General features: G+C 37.8%; 2 protein-coding genes across 4 annotated transcripts in view; both read right to left on the minus strand.

Moving 5' to 3' along the window:
* Positions 1–6,127: 6,127 nt before the first annotated feature.
* Positions 6,128–12,463, minus strand: LOC140549805 (secretagogin-like). Its single transcript, XM_072673550.1, has 11 exons — positions 12,315–12,463; positions 12,099–12,169; positions 11,854–11,925; positions 11,599–11,688; positions 10,347–10,403; positions 9,976–10,053; positions 8,744–8,799; positions 8,586–8,631; positions 8,365–8,424; positions 8,175–8,243; positions 6,128–6,640 (listed from the first exon to the last, which is right to left on the minus strand). Exons 1-11 carry the CDS (start codon positions 12,382–12,384, stop codon positions 6,512–6,514), a joined length of 798 nt encoding a protein of 265 aa, XP_072529651.1. The 5' UTR covers positions 12,385–12,463; the 3' UTR covers positions 6,128–6,511.
* Positions 12,464–13,763: 1,300 nt separating this feature from the next.
* LOC140544105 (F-actin-uncapping protein LRRC16A) overlaps positions 13,764–19,959 on the minus strand; it is a 43,851-nt gene continuing 37,655 nt past the window's right edge. For all 3 annotated transcript variants that reach the window (XM_072667490.1, XM_072667481.1, XM_072667499.1), the window contains 3 exons: positions 19,499–19,636; positions 19,121–19,279; positions 13,764–16,629 (listed from right to left, as the gene is read on the minus strand). In XM_072667490.1, the coding sequence (XP_072523591.1) occupies positions 16,505–16,629; positions 19,121–19,279; positions 19,499–19,636 (422 nt within the window). In that variant the 3' untranslated portion in view covers positions 13,764–16,504. The remainder of the gene's footprint in view (positions 16,630–19,120; positions 19,280–19,498; positions 19,637–19,959) is intronic.

The following is a 19,959-nucleotide window of genomic DNA, read 5'->3' on the forward strand; positions in this document are numbered from 1 at the left end:
TGTGTTTTCATGCTGTTTGCTACTCACTGCAACTCTGATATTCATTTTGAATATCAGAACGGATATTTTTGCAGACATGGAATACCTCCAAATGCTGCTTAATGTAAAATGCACTTCAGAATTACGCCATTTGCCAAAGACAGATTTTGCCCTACGGAACCCTCTGTGTGCCTCTCTGTAAATGGACTAAGAATATTCATTTGAGGCCAAAACCTTCTGAAAATGACCACGAGACAAAGCCAGGTCTCAGACCTGTTTTGTGAGCTAACTATTAACAACTATTAGTATTTAGAACTCTTAAGATATCTGGTCTCATTTACCACAACAATTCTGACTCATGAGTTTCTCTAGTTTCTCAGATCTGTGCACACACATACACAATACCATACTCATGAAGACCTTGTGTGCGATGATTTTCTGAAGCCCCTCCTTAACTTGTTTATTGCTTCAGCCGAGGATCCTCCTCTTCCAGCTCTTATATTTAGAAACATCCTGTTTCTCAGTCTTGTGTCCTGGCTGACCCCATTCACCATCTCCACATCTCCAGATCTCCTTTTGAGGAGTTAGTTGGAGTGTGGGGCTTCTTATGTGGTGGTACGGTGACTTTTTTTTTTTTAAATCAGTAATTTATTCATTGACCAGAGGAGGTTGGGTCCCCCTTTTGGGTCTTAGTTCTGCCATTGGCTTGCTCACTGGGGGTCTTTATGTTTTGCTGATCTCTTGTTCTCTCTTGTTTTGTGGATTCCTGTAAAGTTACTTTGTGACAATGGCAGTTGTAAAAAGCACTAAACAAATAGATCTTATTTAATTTTATTTGATTGTGTAGGTAACAATATACATTTAGAAAATCATTGCTGTAACCTCCATCTCCAAAAAAATATATAAATATTTTCTTTTAATTTTGGAGCATTTCTATTGGTTCATCTGTATTAACATTTTGGCACAATGTAAAAAACATTTTCCAGATTTCCAGAAAAATTTAAAATGGAGATACAAGCTTTTTGCATGACAGCGATGATTTAGCAAGTCAAACAGCTTCACCTTGAAATTATGTTTTGTTATATTGTATTATTGTCATAATTATACAAACTCAATGTGTGTCTAAATGCTACGTTAATGCCATGGTAGTAAAACTACAGGGAACTGGATCGTCATGAAGTGTTGCTCCCATCAATTTATTGTTAACCTCGCACTAACTACTTAAAAGCCGCACCTCATACACAATTTCCCTCTGTGATTTTCAGTTACACCCATGAGCTGACACAATGGTGTTGATAGAACTCAATATTTTATGTTTCAAAAATGTTGAAAAGTGTTGACTCACTTGGTTAAATGATGTTATGGATAGGGGATAAATCTCACTTGGTTAAATGATGTTATGGATAGGGGACAAATCTCACTTGGTTAAATGATGTTATGGATAGGGGACAAATCTCACTTGGTTAAATGATGTTATGGATAGGGGATAAATCTCACTTGGTTAAATGATGTTATGGATAGGGGATAAATCTCACTTGGTTAAATGATGTTACGGATAGGGGACAAATCTCACTTGGTTAAATGATGTTATGGATAGGGGACAAATCTCACTTGGTTAAATGATGTTATGGATAGGGGACAAATCTCACTTGGTTAAATGATGTTATGGATAGGGGATAAATCTCACTTGGTTAAATGATGTTATGGATAGGGGATAAATCTCACTTGGTTAAATGATGTTATGGATAGGGGACAAATCTCACTTGGTTAAATGATGTTATGGATAGGGGACAAATCTCACTTGGTTAAATGATGTTATGGATAGGGGATAAATCTCACTTGGTTAAATGATGTTATGGATAGGGGACAAATCTCACTTGGTTAAATGATGTTATGGATAGGGGACAAATCTCACTTGGTTAAATGATGTTATGGATAGGGGACAAATCTCACTTGGTTAAATGATGTTATGGATAGGGGATAAATCTCACTTGGTTAAATGATGTTATGGATAGGGGATAAATCTCACTTGGTTAAATGATGTTATGGATAGGGGATAAATCTCACTTGGTTAAATGATGTTATGGATAGGGGACAAATCTCACTTGGTTAAATGATGTTATGGATAGGGGACAAATCTCACTTGGTTAAATTATGTTATGGATAGGGGATAAATCTCACTTGGTTAAATGATGTTATGGATAGGGGACAAATCTCACTTGGGTAAATGATGTTATGGATAGGGGACAAATCTCACTTGGTTAAATGATGTTATGGATAGGGGACAAATCTCACTTGGTTAAATGATGTTATGGATAGGGGACAAATCTCACTTGGTTAAATGATGTTATGGATAGGGGACAAATCTCACTTGGTTAAATGATGTTATGGATAGGGGATAAATCTCACTTGGTTAAATGATGTTATGGATAGGGGACAAATTTCACTTGGTTAAATGATGTTATGGATAGGGGACAAATCTCACTTGGTTAAATTATGTTATGGATAGGGGATAAATCTCACTTGGTTAAATGATGTTATGGATAGGGGATAAATCTCACTTGGTTAAATGATGTTATGGATAGGGGACAAATCTCACTTGGTTAAATGATGTTATGGATAGGGGATAAATCTCACTTGGTTAAATGATGTTATGGATAGGGGATAAATCTCACTTGGTTAAATGATGTTATGGATAGGGGACAAATCTCACTTGGTTAAATGATGTTATGGATAGGGGATAAATCTCACTTGGTTAAATGATGTTATGGATAGGGGACAAATCTCACTTGGTTAAATGATGTTATGGATAGGGGATAAATCTCACTTGGTTAAATGATGTTATGGATAGGGGACAAATCTCACTTGGTTAAATGATGTTATGGATAGGGGACAAATCTCACTTGGTTAAATTATGTTATGGATAGGGGACAAATCTCACTTGGTTAAATGATGTTATGGATAGGGGACAAATCTCACTTGGTTAAATGATGTTATGGATAGGGGATAAATCTCACTTGGTTAAATGATGTTATGGATAGGGGACAAATCTCACTTGGTTAAATGATGTTATGGATAGGGGACAAATCTCATTTGGTTAAATGATGTTATGGATAGGGGATAAATCTCACTTGGTTAAAAGATGTTATGGATAGGGGATAAATCTCACTTGGTTAAATGATGTTATGGATAGGGGACAAATCTCACTTGGTTAAATGATGTTATGGATAGGGGACAAATCTCATTTGGTTAAATGATGTTATGGATAGGGGATAAATCTCACTTGGTTAAAAGATGTTATGGATAGGGGATAAATCTCACTTGGTTAAATGATGTTATGGATAGGGGACAAATCTCACTTGGTTAAATTATGTTATGGATAGGGGACAAATCTCACTTGGTTAAATGATGTTATGGATAGGGGATAAATCTCACTTGGTTAAATGATGTTATGGATAGGGGACAAATCTCACTTGGTTAAATGATGTTATGGATAGGGGACATATCTCACTTGGTTAAATGATGTTATGGATAGGGGATAAATCTCACTTGGTTAAATGATGTTATGGATAGGGGACAAATCTCACTTGGTTAAATGATGTTATGGATAGGGGATAAATCTCACTTGGTTAAATGATGTTATGGATATGGGACAAATCTCACTTGGTTAAATGATGTTTTTGAGAGGGGATAAATTAATTTTTTTTTTAGACTGTGCCACTGTTGGGCCCTTGAGCAAGACCCTTCTCTGCTCCCCGGGCGCTGGAGTTGGCTGCCCACCGTTCTGGGTGTGTGTGTACTCACTGCCCCTAGTTCACTAGTGTGTGTGTGTTCACTACCACAGATGGGTTAAATGCGGAGGACACATTTCGCTGTACAGTGTACTGTGACAAATATGTGCACCTTTAGTTGTTGCTTCCATCATCCCATTCCATCATCTATGTTATAATCCATCTATTTCGTACCCGCTTAAATTCTTGGATTAAAACAGATCAGCAACAATAACAACTTTGGATATGAATGAATTATGCTACATCTCAGTTGCCTGAAACGTGTGCTGTAATGTAGATCAGCCTACACTAAACACAGTGCAGTGCTTCTGCAGAGCTGAGGTAAAGTTAGTCTTCCAGTTTTAGGGAAGGCTGAGTGTGTTGTATTTGCTATCTGGTCATTTCTGTCCCGTAGGAGGAATTACTACAAGCTATGCATTCATCTATTGCCCATGGTAGGTGTAACAAACCAGACTGGCTTCAAAAGATCCCATTGTAAAACTGTGGTTATGAAACCAATGATGGCAAAAGTCTAAAAACCTTCCCCAGTTCATGGCTTCTTGGTAATTATGAGCTGCCTGACATTAACACTCACTTTGGCTGGAGAGGGGAGGGGCTAATATGTGGTCAAGTCTTCCTGAGCGACAGTATAAATGCACAGACGGGGGTCTCTAATCATAGGCACACACATGATCATTAAACAGGCCACAGTAGCCATGGATTACTGCTATCACGCTCAGGCCTGAGAGGAGGGGGCCAGACATCTGCAAATGTGCAGTGCGAACACACATGCACAACCTTCCCTCCACAGCAACACAGTGGTGAAAATAGAAAGTGGATTTACAATAGGTGCCAATTTTTCACTCAATTTCCCTTCACACCAACTCTCTGAGCGTCATTGTCCAAGTGCTTGCAAAACAAAATAATCCTAAAGCTCAAGTCTAAATGCTTCAGCAGGAGCGCAGTTGGATGTAAATTAAGGAACCTTAATATAGATTAACTGAACAATACATGAGCATTAGAGGGCCGATATCTTTTTTAAATAACATTTTTAATGTAAGATTTCAACGTGTTATAAAATACTCGTCACTTCCAAATCCATACAGGTCCATTTATGGAACCCAAGCTTCAAGTTCAGCCTGTTTTAATCCACTGTTTTTGAATTTGTTTTTGATATTACTTATACCAGCTTATTTAGCCCCTCTCATTCATACTGAAATTATTTACCTTTCAATAGTTTGTTTCTGGTCTAGAATTCCTAGTTATTACACATCAAATTGTTCATGATCCATTTCTATCATGATTTCTATCATGATTTCTATCATATTTATATCATATTCAAAGTGAAAGCTGTCTGAAGTAGGCTACTGCTGTGGACACTGATCATAAAGTACCTAGCTATGCTAACTTAACATTCCAACAGGCTATTTATTGTTATTTAGAGAAGAGTGAACTAGCTTTTCAACACAAAAAGATCGGAGTGATGTAGGGCCTGTGTCTATGGTAGAAGGCACTACATTTAAAAGGTGCACCTAAATTTTAAATGTCCATACATCTGCTCTAACCATTTTGTTGAGGGGAAACTGTCAGGTAAGATGTTATTGTTAATAAAAAAGATAATGGCTCGTTAAATGTAATGCATCATGCCAGGCACTTTCTATGTAACTGGACAGAAAGCTAAACAAAAATCTAAAAAAGCAAAAATCACTTGCATGGGAGCTAGCAGTGAGCAATATGACTATTTATTTGTACTCTGATACATTTTAGGAGCATAGCATGATTAGCGCTTAAAGAACACTGATCAACTGCACATTTCATTACAGTGAGCGTAATTAGACTTGTTTAACTGGATAAAATGCAGCCAACTTTGAGTAAAATCACTGGATTACATTTTTAGTTTGTAAAATCTGCTGCCACTATTGTGTTTTGTCTGCAACTCAAAACATCACAATAAAAATGAATATTTTGGAATAAGAGACTGGCATACTATGCAGCCATGAGAGCTTAAATGAACCTTCTCAAATATGGGTATAAATGATCTCATTCATAAGTATAGTCACCAATTTCTGAGCACCGCTTGGGCTACACACCCTACACATTAGGCAAGCTCTGTTAGCATCAGACCATTATACAGTAATATGCCATTGCTGTCCAGAGGATATGCTTTAAATCACAGATATTAATATACTTAAATTATGTTCCATTATAAAATGTGAGTAATATAGCTTTTTTAGGTGTATTATTAAGAATGAGTATTCAGGTACTTGTTCAGAAACGCCAATGACTATTCAAAGCCAATACAATCCGTTCAGGCCGCCCCCAAAATAATAATAGATATGCTGTCAAAAACATCATAAAACATTATGAAGATGTCAAAGTGCTAAATCAAAAATCTGTATTCATTGTTCATCATAACATTAAATCCTTTATGTGTTAATCAGAACAACAGTACCCAAAACATTAAAACAACAGAATGCACACACTGAGGTAAATGTTTAAGTGATCAACTTGACTAAACACCAAACTAAACAAAGTACATATTCATAACATGACCTAAACTATCATAGTGTCTTAAATAAGAATAAAGTAATGAAGCCATCAGTTAGCATCACCTTGTCTTGTGTCCTTCCTCTGTAGTGCCAGTCTTTAAGTCCCTTATTGCTCTAAACACTAAATGGAAGGTTAGCACTAGCAGTTAGCCTGTCAGTGTAATCAGTGTTGTATGTGCAGGTCAGGGATGGAAAAGTGAGCTGCCCTGTTCTTTATGGCGTCAGCTTCAGCCCCAGACACAGCGCAAGCTCATTCTTCTGGATTATTCCATCTCCATTCACATCGCAGTGGCTGAGCAGGGCCTGTTTGAACCTGTCCAGGTCTGCGCCGGTCAGGTTAGGCTGTGAAGAACCATGGAGGGATCCATAGCATACATATAATTATAGTTTTACAGTGTCTACCTCACATAAACATAAAGTCAGTGGTCAGTGGGAGTGTCTACCTGTAAAACTCTATACAACACTAGAATAAACCCTAATAAACATAAAGTCAGCGGTCAGTGAGAGTATCTACCTGTAAAACTATATAACATTAGAATTAACCCAAATAAACATAAAGTCAGCGGTCAGTGAGAGTATCTACCTGTAAAACTCTATATAACATTAGAATTAACCCAAATAAACATAAAGTCAGTGGTGAGTGAGAGTATCTACCTGTAAAACTCTATATAACATTAGAATAAACCCTAATAAAGATAAAGTCAGCGGTCAGTGAGAGTATCTACCTGTAAAACTCTATATAACATTAGAATAAACCCTAATAAACATAAAGTCAGTGGTCAGTGAGAGTGTCTACCTGTAAAACTCTATATAACATTAGAATAAACCCTAATAAACATAAAGTCAGTGGTCAGTGAGAGTGTCTACCTGTAAAACTCTATATAACATTAGAATAAACCCTAATAAACATAAAGTCAGTGGTCAGTGAGCATGTCTACCTGTAAAACTCTATATAACATTAGAATAAACCCTAATAAACATAAAGTCAGTGGTCAGTGAGAGTGTCTACCTGTAAAACTCTATATAACATTAGAATAAACCCTAATAAACATAAAGTCAGTGGTCAGTGAGCATGTCTACCTGTAAAACTCTATATAACATTAGAATAAACCCTAATAAACATAAAGTCAGTGGTCAGTGAGAGTGTCTACCTGTAAAACTCTATATAACACTAGAATAAACCTTAATAAACATAAAGTCAGTGGTCAGTGAGAGTGTCTACCTGTAAAACTCTATATAACATTAGAATAAACCCAAATAAACATAAAGTCAGTGGTCAGTGAGGGTGTCTACATGTAAAACTCTATATAACATTAGAATAAACCCTAATAAACATAAAGTCAGTGGTCAGTGAGAGTGTCTACCTGTAAAACTCTATATAACATTAGAATAAACCCTAATAAACATAAAGTCAGTCGACAGTGTTCAGTGCACTTTTGACACATTTTCACTGAAATAACAAGGATCTAAACCTGGGCTCTCCAAAAGACAAAACGAGTGGAATTGTTTTAGTAATTTTTAATTGCAAACTTAAACACTGTAAAACTATTGCTGTAATATTCCATAATCCATGACATAAGCAGTCCAATGAAGACATTAAGGAGTCTGTCAGTGCCTGCCTGAGCTATGGGTGATGGCCAGTGCTACTACACATTTCTCTGTACTTAGTAAAGCCTATTGTACTTTGTTAGCCTGTTAACTTGAAACACACATTAGAGACGTCAGCGGGCAGATGCTGAATCTTTTTAAATTATTTTTACTTTAGTCAATGGATGTCAAATGATTGTCATTTGAAATCAATCAGAAGCTACAGTGGTTAAAAAATACTGTATTTCATCTTTAATGAATTCAAGTCAAGAAGATTTCAATTGTTTACCTTCACCAGCTCCATCATGTCTTTAACAAATCCGTCCACCTCTGGCCCTTCCAGTGCCCCTGTCTTACTCTAAGAAACACACACACACACACACACACACACACACACACACACACACACAGTTAGTAGAAATGATCTAAGCTGACCTTCAGTTATGTGTGCAGATTCTGAATCATGCTCTCCCTCTTACCACATCATAGTGAGCAAAGATTTTCTCAAAGTCTCTCTTCCTGTCCTTCTGATTGCAAGTCTGGAGAAAGAGAAGTGCAATAATATAGGAATCACTTTCCATCAATACATATCTAAAGTTTAAACTGAGTCAATATGTAGTTCATCAGCATGTTTATGATTCAATTTAAAAAATACTTTTGGAAGTTTCGGAAGTTGGTTTGGCTCTAGGGAGCAACTTACGTCCATCTCAAACTTTAGTAGAAAGTTTTCCTTTAAAGACAGAATTCTGGGGGCACAGAAGAAAAGACCAGATCAGATATTTCATATTTGTATCAGACAGGAAAAACATCAAAAACACCCTCTAACAATGAAATAAACAGATCAATAAATATTAGAACCTGGCCAAGTCATTTAAGTCCAGGCGGCCATCTTGATTCTTCCCGAACATTTTCATCTGGGAGAGGAAAAAAAGAACAGACCAAAAATCATCATCATCATCATCATTATTATTAACAACAACATCTAAACACTGCAGAAAACATTTTACGCAAATGTTATATGTATATGAATAGACTTAATAAACGAATATAAAAACAAAACAGTAACACCAAAGTTTTTCACGACATTACTGTCTTAATAAACAATTTACTGAATAGATAGATAAATAGGTAGATAGATAGACAGACAGACAGACAGACAGACAGATAGATAGATAGATAGATAGATAGATAGAGAGAGAGAGAGAGAGAGAGAGAGAGAGAGACAGATAGACAGATAGATTTGTCCACCTTTTAAAAAACTAAAAAGGAAAAGGGTCTGAAGCAAAGGTCTGAACACCCTGCATGGTAAGTCCTTAATAACACTCCCTTGCAAATACTAGATCTTTCATTTTCCCCATTCCTCCATGCAAAAGGCTTGATCTGGTCTGCATGCACTGTTATTTTTAAGTCTGTCCACAGATTTGAATGATGTTAAGGTCAGGGGTCTGTGAAGGCAATAGCAAAATCTTCAGCTTGTGTCTCCTGAGGTGGTCAATTGTGGATTGTGAGGTGTATTTAGTATAGTTATCCTTCTGTAGAAGCCATCCTCTTTTCATCTTCAGCTTTTTACAGATGATGTTTACTTTTTTTTTTTTTTTTTTTTTTTTACCAGAATTTGCTGGTATTTAATTGAATCCACTCCTCATGCTACCAGTGAACTGTTCCCTGTTTTTTCTCCAACATACCTTTGCCCATTGTGACCAAAACATTAAATTTACAGTCCAAAAAACAGTTTTTAAAATGCATCAATCTAGAAGTTCTTTTGAAAATGTCTGATGTAGACTTTAGTGGTAAAAGCACATATTTTTTTCTGATGGCTTACACAAAGGTCATACTTGTGCAGGTGCCACTGCACAGTAGAAAAGTGCACCACCAAATAAAGCATGCTAAATGTTTAAGAGGTATTGTGCAGTCAACAGGGGTTTTGATTTGCCTTTTTCTTGGCCTTCTAGACCTCAACTTGACCTCCGCTGTTCCAGTTAACAGCTGTTTCTTTTTTAAAAAACAAACATTTGACCAAACTTTTGCAAAGTAAGCAACATATCAGCCCCTTAGTATGTGCCACTAGTATGGTGTAGATGTCACCGTACCATGGTGTCAGTGTAGTGCTCCAGCTTCTCTGGGGTAATGCGCTTGTTGTGCTGCTGGAATAGATCCTGGAGGAAACTCTGGGTCAGAGACAGACAGCAGAAATGTATGAAAGCAAAACCACTTCACAGTGAGACCCATAGCAAGTATACATTTCAGCTCCCAGTGCACTTCCCTAATCAAAGGGTGAAGAAGGATGCAGAAGGTTAGTTGGGCTTTCAGCAAGACAACACCAAAAATATGGGTTTACCATGGATCTGAAAGAACATTTGCCTTACATAACCTTTGTCCTGTTCAGGTCAGTCCCCTACCTTTTGTTTTTTTACATCAGTGCATCACTAAACCTTCAGTATGTTATAAAGATCTGCTGTACCTTCAGTTCCACAGCTGATATGAATCCACTGCTGTCAGCATCATAGCGTCTCCAAATCTGTATGCACAAAACACACACTTCCTCAATCCAGACTGTATTTTCAGAATAAAAGACGGACACTACAAGACATAAACCCTTAAAAGTTCCAAAAGGGTTTGTTTGAGTGATGCCTAGACGAGCCATTTTTCCTTAAGAACCTTTTATCCTGTTTTAACCTTTTATCCTTTATCCTCATAATTAATATCTATACCAAAGACAGTTCTGTCTTTCTTTGTCCTTAGTACTGTCCATTCAAGCCAAAAACCATGTTGTAACCTGTATTTTCAAGAGTGTTTAAGATCGTAGCCTAGTTTCAGACAGACAGGATGCAATTTGATAAATTATATTATTATAATTAATTATAAATATTGAATACACCAACAAAATCAAAACACTGTACACCCAGGTTTAATGAAATAGCAAGATTTCTACTGCTAATCATTCTAATAAAAAATTAAACTATGACACTGTATTGTGTGCAGTGGCAGCTCTTAGATGAAACAACTACTCGTCAGACTCTCAGTGACATAGACACAGATCTATTACAGACCATCTCAACATCCTCAACCAGCTGCTATAGACCTGCTGCTGACACCAGTCTGGAACTGGAGCTTAACTGGATTAGACTGAGATTAAAAGGCTTAGGAGTAGGGTTTGGGGTGTAAATTAGGGATAGGTTACGACCAGAATGGGTCGTAAATGGGTTAAAATTAGTTTAAGGTTAGGGTTAGATTTAGTGTCAGGGAGAGGGTTAAGAGTAGGTTTTGGGTTGAGGTTTAGATTAAGGTTAGGACTAGGATGAGGGTTAGGATTAGGTTTTGTTTTGAAGTTAAGGTTAGGACTAGAACCAGGATGAGGGTTAGGCTTAGGTTTTGGGTTAAGGTTAAAGGTTAGGAATAAGTGTTAGGATTAGGTTTTGGGTAAGACTGTGTATAGTTTTGGGTTGAGATTAAGGTTAGGATTAGTGTCAGAGTTAGGATTTGGGTAAGGCTGGTTGAGGAAGTAAGACTACCTGATGTAACAGACCAACGATAAATCTACTTAATGTACATTTTATTAATGCATCAACAGAACTTCTTCAATATATTTACCCAAGTGTATTCAGATGTTGGTGTATTGCTGAGACGCTACTTTGAGTTTCTTAATCATCTATAAAGAACCACTCAAAATGAAAAGTGTTACCAAAACACGGATTGAAATGATTTGTTCTGACCCTCATGAACTCCACACTGTTGTCCAGCGGTGTCTCTCTGCGAAACAGCAGCAAGAAATTCTCCTCCTCTGGCAGCATGATGGTAGCCATCTGTGTTAGAAAGATAGTTAGATGATGGACAGAGATAGAGAGATGGACAGAGAAATAGATAGAAGACAGGGGCAAGTACATAAATATATGAATTGATGGAAGGAACAACAGATGGATGGAATGACAAACAAAAAGACAGATACTTAAATAAATGGATAGACAGACCTCCTGGATGTGCAGGTGTCCATCAGTGCTGGATGTTCTGAGCCTCTTCAGTTTCTCCTCCATCAGCTTGTCCTTATAAACAAAGCAGTGTTAACAGTTAACAGGCTTTTCCAGGGAAACGTATGTGCGACTAAAAGACACTGTTTGCCGAGCGTAACTCTTTCAATGTTAACTGCAATTTCATAGATTCTGTTCAAACAACAGATGACAGCTGTGAAAGGAATTTTTCAGAGCTGTTTGCTTACATTCTTCCCTAATTTCTTCGTAACATGGCCAATAAAGTTATCCAGCTCCTTTCCTTCAATATAGCCACGATCTGCGATTGCAAAAGAAGGCATTTTAAAAACATTTCATAAGCAAACAAGAGCACCAGCCGCATAAACTTAACAGCTGATGCAGTTTAAGAACAAAAAGCCCGGTCATTAAAAGTGAAGTGGTAAACAGAACGTCGAGTACGTTACCCCGAGAATCAAACATCCTCCAGATCTGCAGAAAGGCAGAAGCGTCCAGGTGGCCAGAGGCACTGTCCATGGTTCTGAAACGGAGAACAGGTGAGCTGCTTTATGCTGCTGGAAGCGACTCCTCTGAGCCTCTATTTCAGCACGGCTGCCTCCCCCACCACCTCCGCGCTCTCTGGGGAGGGAGTGACTGAGCGCTTATCTATTATCTCACCCACATAATGAGGCTGCTCAGCCCAGACAGCACATAATCTGTGGAGATACGCAAATGTAAGGGTGGTCTCATGGTAAAGGGCAAGAGGATACGCATCTGAAGAGTTTGCAGGGACTTTGCAACAAACAAAAACATAAATAAATACATATATGAACAAAAGTATTGGGACACCTGCTCATTCATTGCTTCCTCTGAAATCAAGGGTGCTTTACTCTGCTTTTGTTGGGGTAATTGTCTCTACTGTCCAGGGAAGGCTTTCTATTAGATTTTGGAGCATTGCTGCAAGGATATGATTGTATTCAGTAACAAGCATTAGGATGTGTCAGGATGTTGGATGATCACCACTCCACCTCACTGCTTCTGAGAGTTACAGAATTGTATTTGCTGCCAAGCATCATTGCAGTCTTGCATGTTATTAACATGAACCAACACAAAATAGATGGGAAAAGCCTTTGAGAAAGTAAATTTACAGCATAGTTTAAAACCTTATGTTGGTGGTGTGTGTTTTACCTGCAACTACATGCTTTTACTGCCATTCCTCAATATATCAGTAAAACACTACATAAGAAAGAAAACACATAAATAAACATTAAGTCAGTGGTCAGAATGTGCTGTTAGTCAGTGAAGGAATTGATTTGTGGGTTATAAGAACACATTTTGTTTACCTTAGTATTTAGAAATTCTTTCCCCGACCAAAATAAGAACACTTACATTTACAACATTATGTAGCACTTATATCTTAAAATAGCAGCTTCAGGATTATGTTGATGTTCCAACGACTGTATTAGTGAGAATAGCGTCTCTGTCGTTACTACTCTTCCTCGACATGCTGATAACTGTACTATGTTACTTTGAAAAAGCATACAACACTCACAAGAGCAAGGCTGCATATTTATATATAATTACTCTGCCGCCTCAGTCCACATGCTTCCTTCCCTTTCAGTGACAATTCTGTAGCTCTCAGCTTGTTCAAAAATACTTATGTAAAGAGTGTTCATTAGTGGTAGCTCAAAGTGCCACTACATTTCCAGACTGTAGGGGCCCAGGCACACAAAACACAGCTTTAAGTGTTTTGTCAAGCTGTTAAAGAGAATGTTAAAGGTTTGAAGCAGCTGCTATCGAACACCGACAGGAAATACAAGGTAGATTGTTGAAGGAAATGTGTACAGACAGCACACTAGCAGTTAAAGTGTATAGACAGCCCCAGTTTCAGAGCTAAACCAACACCACACAGACTATTTCAGGGTAAAAATATATATTTTTAGCAGTACAAATTTACAAATAGTGGAATTTTGACAATAATATTGACAACGAGTACAAAGAAAAAAAATCTTCTTTAGAGACCACCCCATCGATGGGCTCCACCAGACCATCAATGTAAAGTTGTCAATGTAAAACCAATATATCAACACATATCAATATATTCCATTAATATAGTAACATTTTACAGCGATTTTGTAGTTGAGGCCAACACCACACCAACATTCATGAAACAGAAATAATAATACATTAATGCATAACAACCGAATCAATTAATCAACCAAATCACTATAGAAGACCTCATCAGCAAAATATAGAAAGCAGCTAATTGGTATTAAGACTAGATTATTTGTTATGATTTTGGTGAAATAAGTCAGATTCATTAGCTTGATCTTCCTTTGTGTGTTAAAGGAACAAGTCAGTCTTGCATAAGCACACCAGCAGCTGCCTTTAGGCCACTCGGGTCAGGTTAAGGTGTACTGTGCGATTAGTCTGGCAGCTAATGAAAGTCAAAATGAACAAAGGAAAGGCAAGCCAGCTTTGACAGTAAGTTTCTGTTGTTTTCTGTTGTATTGAAGCCAAACTGTCAACAGTGTTAACTGTGAAGAGATATTGGGCCATATTCCTAAAACACATCGTCAGATTTTCTGTGACATTAAAAGCAGTAAAACATTTGCTCATTTAAAGAGGCACTACTGTTATTTTCCCTTTTTTGTCTGTGATACTCATGAAGTCTACAGTCTGTGTAAAGTGCTAAAACTCAGGATCTCGTGATCTCTGGTTGCTTTTTCTTTTACTTTTTCTTTTGTCTTGTTGACACTTTTGACTGTGGATGGTTAATACTTTGTTGACTGAATATGCTTATATGTATTTTGTTGTTTATTTGTTGCTGTATTTCACCAAACAGCACTCCTTATTAGGATATGCGTCTATGGTCCTAAGATTTCCTTTTCAAGCCGGCTGGTCGTTGGTCATTAACATGCACAAGCTCATTAACACCTTATGTTGTGTGACTTTTATTACACACTAAGGTTTTCTAACCGGCAACTAAACTGGCTGATTTTTTCCTAAGTGGAGATAAATGCCAGGAACCACCAGTGGTTTTAAGGAGTTTAAGATGTTAACCCCTTAACACTCTAAGGCTTATCACACACTAAGGCGTTTTACTCAGTAACTACAGGGGCTTCTGTACAAACTGGTGGGGTTATTTATTGGTAATAGAAATTTGTAATAACACTTTTGGCTCACCGGCAGGCCATAGACATTTTAAAGAGGTTAAGACAGAGTTTTGTAAGCAATATAAAATGTTGGCCCAAATAATGCGACCACTTAATATTAAGTGTCTCTAATAACTGTGTAGTTTTACATGAACAATCAATGCAACAATGGTGTCACTGCTGCTGATGTATTTACTGTTACAGATGGACTGCACTTATTTACAGCTTATATGTAAATCTGACTCCCGTCATTACAAGTGTATCTCAGTAGCTGTAACAGTATATCATAGGGTTTGAATGAATATTTGTATGAATTGCTGCTTTTTCTGTTACAACTATTGAGATGCAGTGTAATACTGACACTGATAATGTAATTAATCTGTAACAGTGAATACATCACCAATACTTACACTGTTATTGCATGCATTGCTAATGTGTAATTACACAGTTATTAGGGACCACCTTTTGTCTCATTTTCCATTGATAAAAATGAGACAATGTTATACAGCTGTTTAAGTATTCTGAGAAATGAAGTAGTTGTTCAATAGATAAATGTATAAACTTAAAAAATACACAAACGTATTGGGACACCTGCTCATTCACTGTAACTTCTGAAATCAAGGATTTAAAAAGAGTTTATCCTGCATTCATTGACGTAATTGTCTCTGATGTACAGGGAAGGTTTTCTACTAGATTTTGGAGCATGGCTGTGAGAATTTGATTGCTTTTAGCGACAAGAGCATTAGTGAGGTCAGGATGCTGGATGATCAGTACTCCTCATCATCCCCAACTCCTCAACTCTTCCCAAAAGTATTGGATGGAGCACCAACCATCATTCCAGAGAACACAGTTCCACTGCTCCACAGCTCAATGCTGGGGGGCTTTATACCCATGTAGCCCACACCTGGTATTAGGCATGGTGCCAATAGGTTAATGTCTTGGTGCTCCAAAGAGTCCTATTCTACTGGTAATACTTCTCTACAGGGACTAGACAAACTGTGTGTGTGCATTTGCACATTATAGGTTATACTAAAGCTTACCAAAAATATTCTGCAATCTTGTTTTTTTCACTTTCCGGTAACATTTCAGACATTAGCTATGTGTAATAGAGATGAGAGCATTCCTCCTCTTTTACAGCAGACATACTGTAAAAATGATAGAGCAGGAGAGAGATAGAGATGGGGAGGATGGTTCAGTCTCTATAATGTGTAAATAAAGCATATATGACATAATGTCCATTACAGTCACATATGCCAGACATAAACACGTCTGATCTCAAAATCACAGACTTGCTCAATAAGCAGTTACTTTTCATGATAGAAGGAGGCTCATGATCACAGGTTGCTGAAGAGCCAGGTGATTATCAGTAGATCTGTGACAGAGTCTGTCCCCATGCCTCTGGCAGTGTCTTTGGTAGTAACTCTGAAGCAAATGTCAGTCAGATTTTAATCTGAAGCATCTCCCTGATTAAAAGTAGGATTATTGTCCTGACTGGTTTGTGTTTATTCTGCTTCTTCCTCCTGGTCGGGTGGCTCAGCATGTTGTTCAACAGATTCATGTTCACTGTCGGAATCGGTGGTGCTGATGCTTGGAGCTGAAGGGAAGTCTGAGGGACTCATCATGTCAACTGCGAAAACAAACAACAGATAGAAGTGTCAGTCATGTCCAGTGGAAGAATTAACCTTAAGCCACTTTATTACAAACCCCATCAGTTGTAGCTCCACCCTGCTGGTGTTCAGTTAGAGACAGTAGCTTAGTTTCTGACCACCAGAGTTGCTTTTTATTGGATATTTTGGGTTATGGACCTTCTACAAACCTAGCAGTGACACTGATGTAAGGAATAACCCCCACAACACCTGATACACTTGTACCAGCAGGTACCTGATACATGTACTCGTACCAGCATCACACAGACCACTATGACCATTACAATGTCAATGTCACTACTGTGCTGAGAGTGGTCCACCAACCAAATTATACCTGGTTAAAATGGTCCCACACTTTTAAATGTGTGATGCCATAAAAGAACCATTTTTGGTTTCAAATGATATGTGTTTGAAGAACCTTTTTTAAAGAAGTGGATGTAAAGGTTCTATTACCAAAGAACCACTTTTACAAAGAAGATAAAATTGTTGGTACCCCTCAGTTAATGAAAGAAAAACTTACAATGGTCACAGAAATAACTTGAATCTGACTAATAATAAATAAAAAATCTATGAAAATGAATAAATGAAAATCCGATACTGATTTTGAACCATGCTTCAACAGAACTATTTTAAAAAGTAATCTCATTAAACAGGCCTGGACAAAAATTATAAATTATATAATTTATAAAAAATATAAATTAAAAATAATGTGACCAAAGGGATATGTTAAATCAAGGTGTGTCCACTAATTAGCATCACAGGTGTCTACAATCTCGTAATCAGTCAGTGGGCCTATATAAGGCAACAGGTAGTCACTGTGCTGTTTGGAGACATGGTGTGTGCCACACTCAACATGGACTAGAGAAAGCGAAGGAAAGAAAATTATAGACAAGCATGGTAAAGGTAAAGGTTATAATACCATCTCCTAGCAGCTTGATGTTCCTGTGACTACAGTTGCACATATTATTCAGAAATTTAAGATCCATGGGACTGTAGCCATGGACATGGCCGCAGGAGGAATATTGATGACAAATCAAAGAGACGGATAATATGAATGGTAACAAAAGAGCCCAGAAAAACTTCTAAAGCGATTAAAGGGGAACTTCAAGCTCAAGGAACATCAGTATCAGATCGCACCATCCGTCATTGTTTGAGCCAAGGTGGACTTCATGGGAGACGACCAAGGAGGACACCATTGTTAAAAACTAATCATAAAAAAGCCAGAATTTGCCAAACTACATGTTGATAAGCCCCAAAGCTTCATGAAGAATGTTCTATGGACATGTCGATGAGACAAAAATGGAATAACATATCAAGAAAAGAACACTGTCCCTACTGTGAAACATGGAGGAGGCTCTGTTTCTCTGCTTTGCTGCATCTGGCACAGGGTGTCTTGAATCTGTGCAGGGTACAATGGAATCTCAAGACTATCAAGGGACTCTAGAGAGAAATGTGCTGCCCAGTGTCAGAAAGATTGATATCAGTCGCAGGTCATGGGTCTTGCAACAGGATAATGACCCAAAACACAGCTAAAAACACTCAAGAATGGCTAAGAGGAAAACATTGGACTATTCTGAAGTGGCCTTCTATGAGCCCTGACCTATATCCTATTGAGCATCTTTGGAAGGAGCTGAGAGGTGCAGAAGTCTCATTGACAGTTACAGGAATCGTTTGATTGCAGTGATTGCCTCAAAAGGTTGTGCAACAAAATATTAAGTTATGGGTACCATAATTTCTGTCCAGGCCTGTTTCATGAGTTTATTTTTTTTAATATTTCTATTGAAGCATGGTTGAAAAACAATGTCTGACTTTTAATTGGTTAATTTTTGTAGCATTACTGTTGTCAGATTCAAGTTATTTCTGTGACCATTGTGGGTTTTTCTGTCATTAACAGAGGGGTGCCAACAATTTTGGCCAAGTATGTATGGGGTCAAAGATGTTTTTTTTAATGGCATTACTCAAAGAACCCTAATTATGGGTTAGTTATGGGTATGTATCGTAGTCCAAAGGCCTATGGAGTTAAGGGCCAATGCCATGGAAGATCCACTTTTGGTTCCATATAGAAAATACAGCCGTGTGGGCATGAAACAACTTTTGAAGGTTTTCACTTGAGGTAAAGATTTAACAGTGGTTCCCAACCCTTGTCTTGGAGGACCCCAAGACCCTGTCCTACACATTTTAGAGGTTTTCTGCTAACACACCATCTTCAGGAAGGGCATGTTAAGTAGTTGATTAGCTGGATCAGCTGTCTTGGGAACCACTGTGCTAACGAACTATCCATCCACACCAAATGTTTTTTTCTATGGCATTAAACAAAGAGCATTTTTGGTACCTTTACTCTGTAAACAAGTGTTTACAGTAAGTACAGAAGTATTTGAACAGTACATTAAAACCCCTATCCAACAAACAAATAGACATAATGCACAAAGATAAATAACTCTGTTGTCATATAAAATATACGATTGGTCAGACCAGGTGAAGGGAGGGACGTGGGGTGCTGCTCATCCTCTTTTTCAGCAAGATTGGTTGAGGAGTGACGAGACGTGCAGTGTTGTCCTGCCTCTGGAGTGTGTGATGTGTGTGTGCTCAGTTCTGACTCAAACACGCTGTCCTCTACTGCAGGATCCAACACTGAGAGACAAACAGAGTTACTGTGTTAAAAACAACAAACCCATTCAAAGAGTCCTTGAATTGTAATTAGGTGGGATGCTCAGACGTTAAGACTAAAGGGACAACTGCACAGATTTTTTCTTCTCTTGAGAATCTCTCTAAGAACCTGAGAAAAAAAACTCTTTAAAGAGCAAAGCACTCAAAAGGAGAACTATTAGTTGAATAGATACACAAACTTACTAATATGTGGTGGGATCCTGTCTGTGTTGTGATAACCTGGTGACTGCTGCTCTGTCTCTGGGTCAGATGGCGCTCCCCTGCGTGGAGCAGCTACAGGCTTGGGGGAAGAGCCAGCACTAGGGTGGCCTAAGACATCATCTGAGGACCAGAGAACAGTTTTAACTGTCACTTTCAGACAAATATCAACAAGATAATCACACAGTATGACTGTACACATACATAAGGAACATATTTTTTCATGTTTTTACAGTGAGACACTAAAAAAGAACCCATTGAGTGGCTTACAAGCCAATATGTAGGAGGAAAAGGGGAATGATGAAAATCAGCAAAAGGAACCAAGACATAAAAGTGTAAAACTCTAAAAGTCTAAAACTCTAAAAGCCTGAGGAAGAACCATTAAGAGGAAGACACAAAAGGAGGAATTCCTTAAGAGCATTATGAAGAATTGTTGAAAATAACCA

The sequence above is a fragment of the Salminus brasiliensis genome, chromosome 2, assembly GCF_030463535.1.
Source record: "Salminus brasiliensis chromosome 2, fSalBra1.hap2, whole genome shotgun sequence".
Taxonomy (NCBI): domain Eukaryota; kingdom Metazoa; phylum Chordata; class Actinopteri; order Characiformes; family Bryconidae; genus Salminus; species Salminus brasiliensis.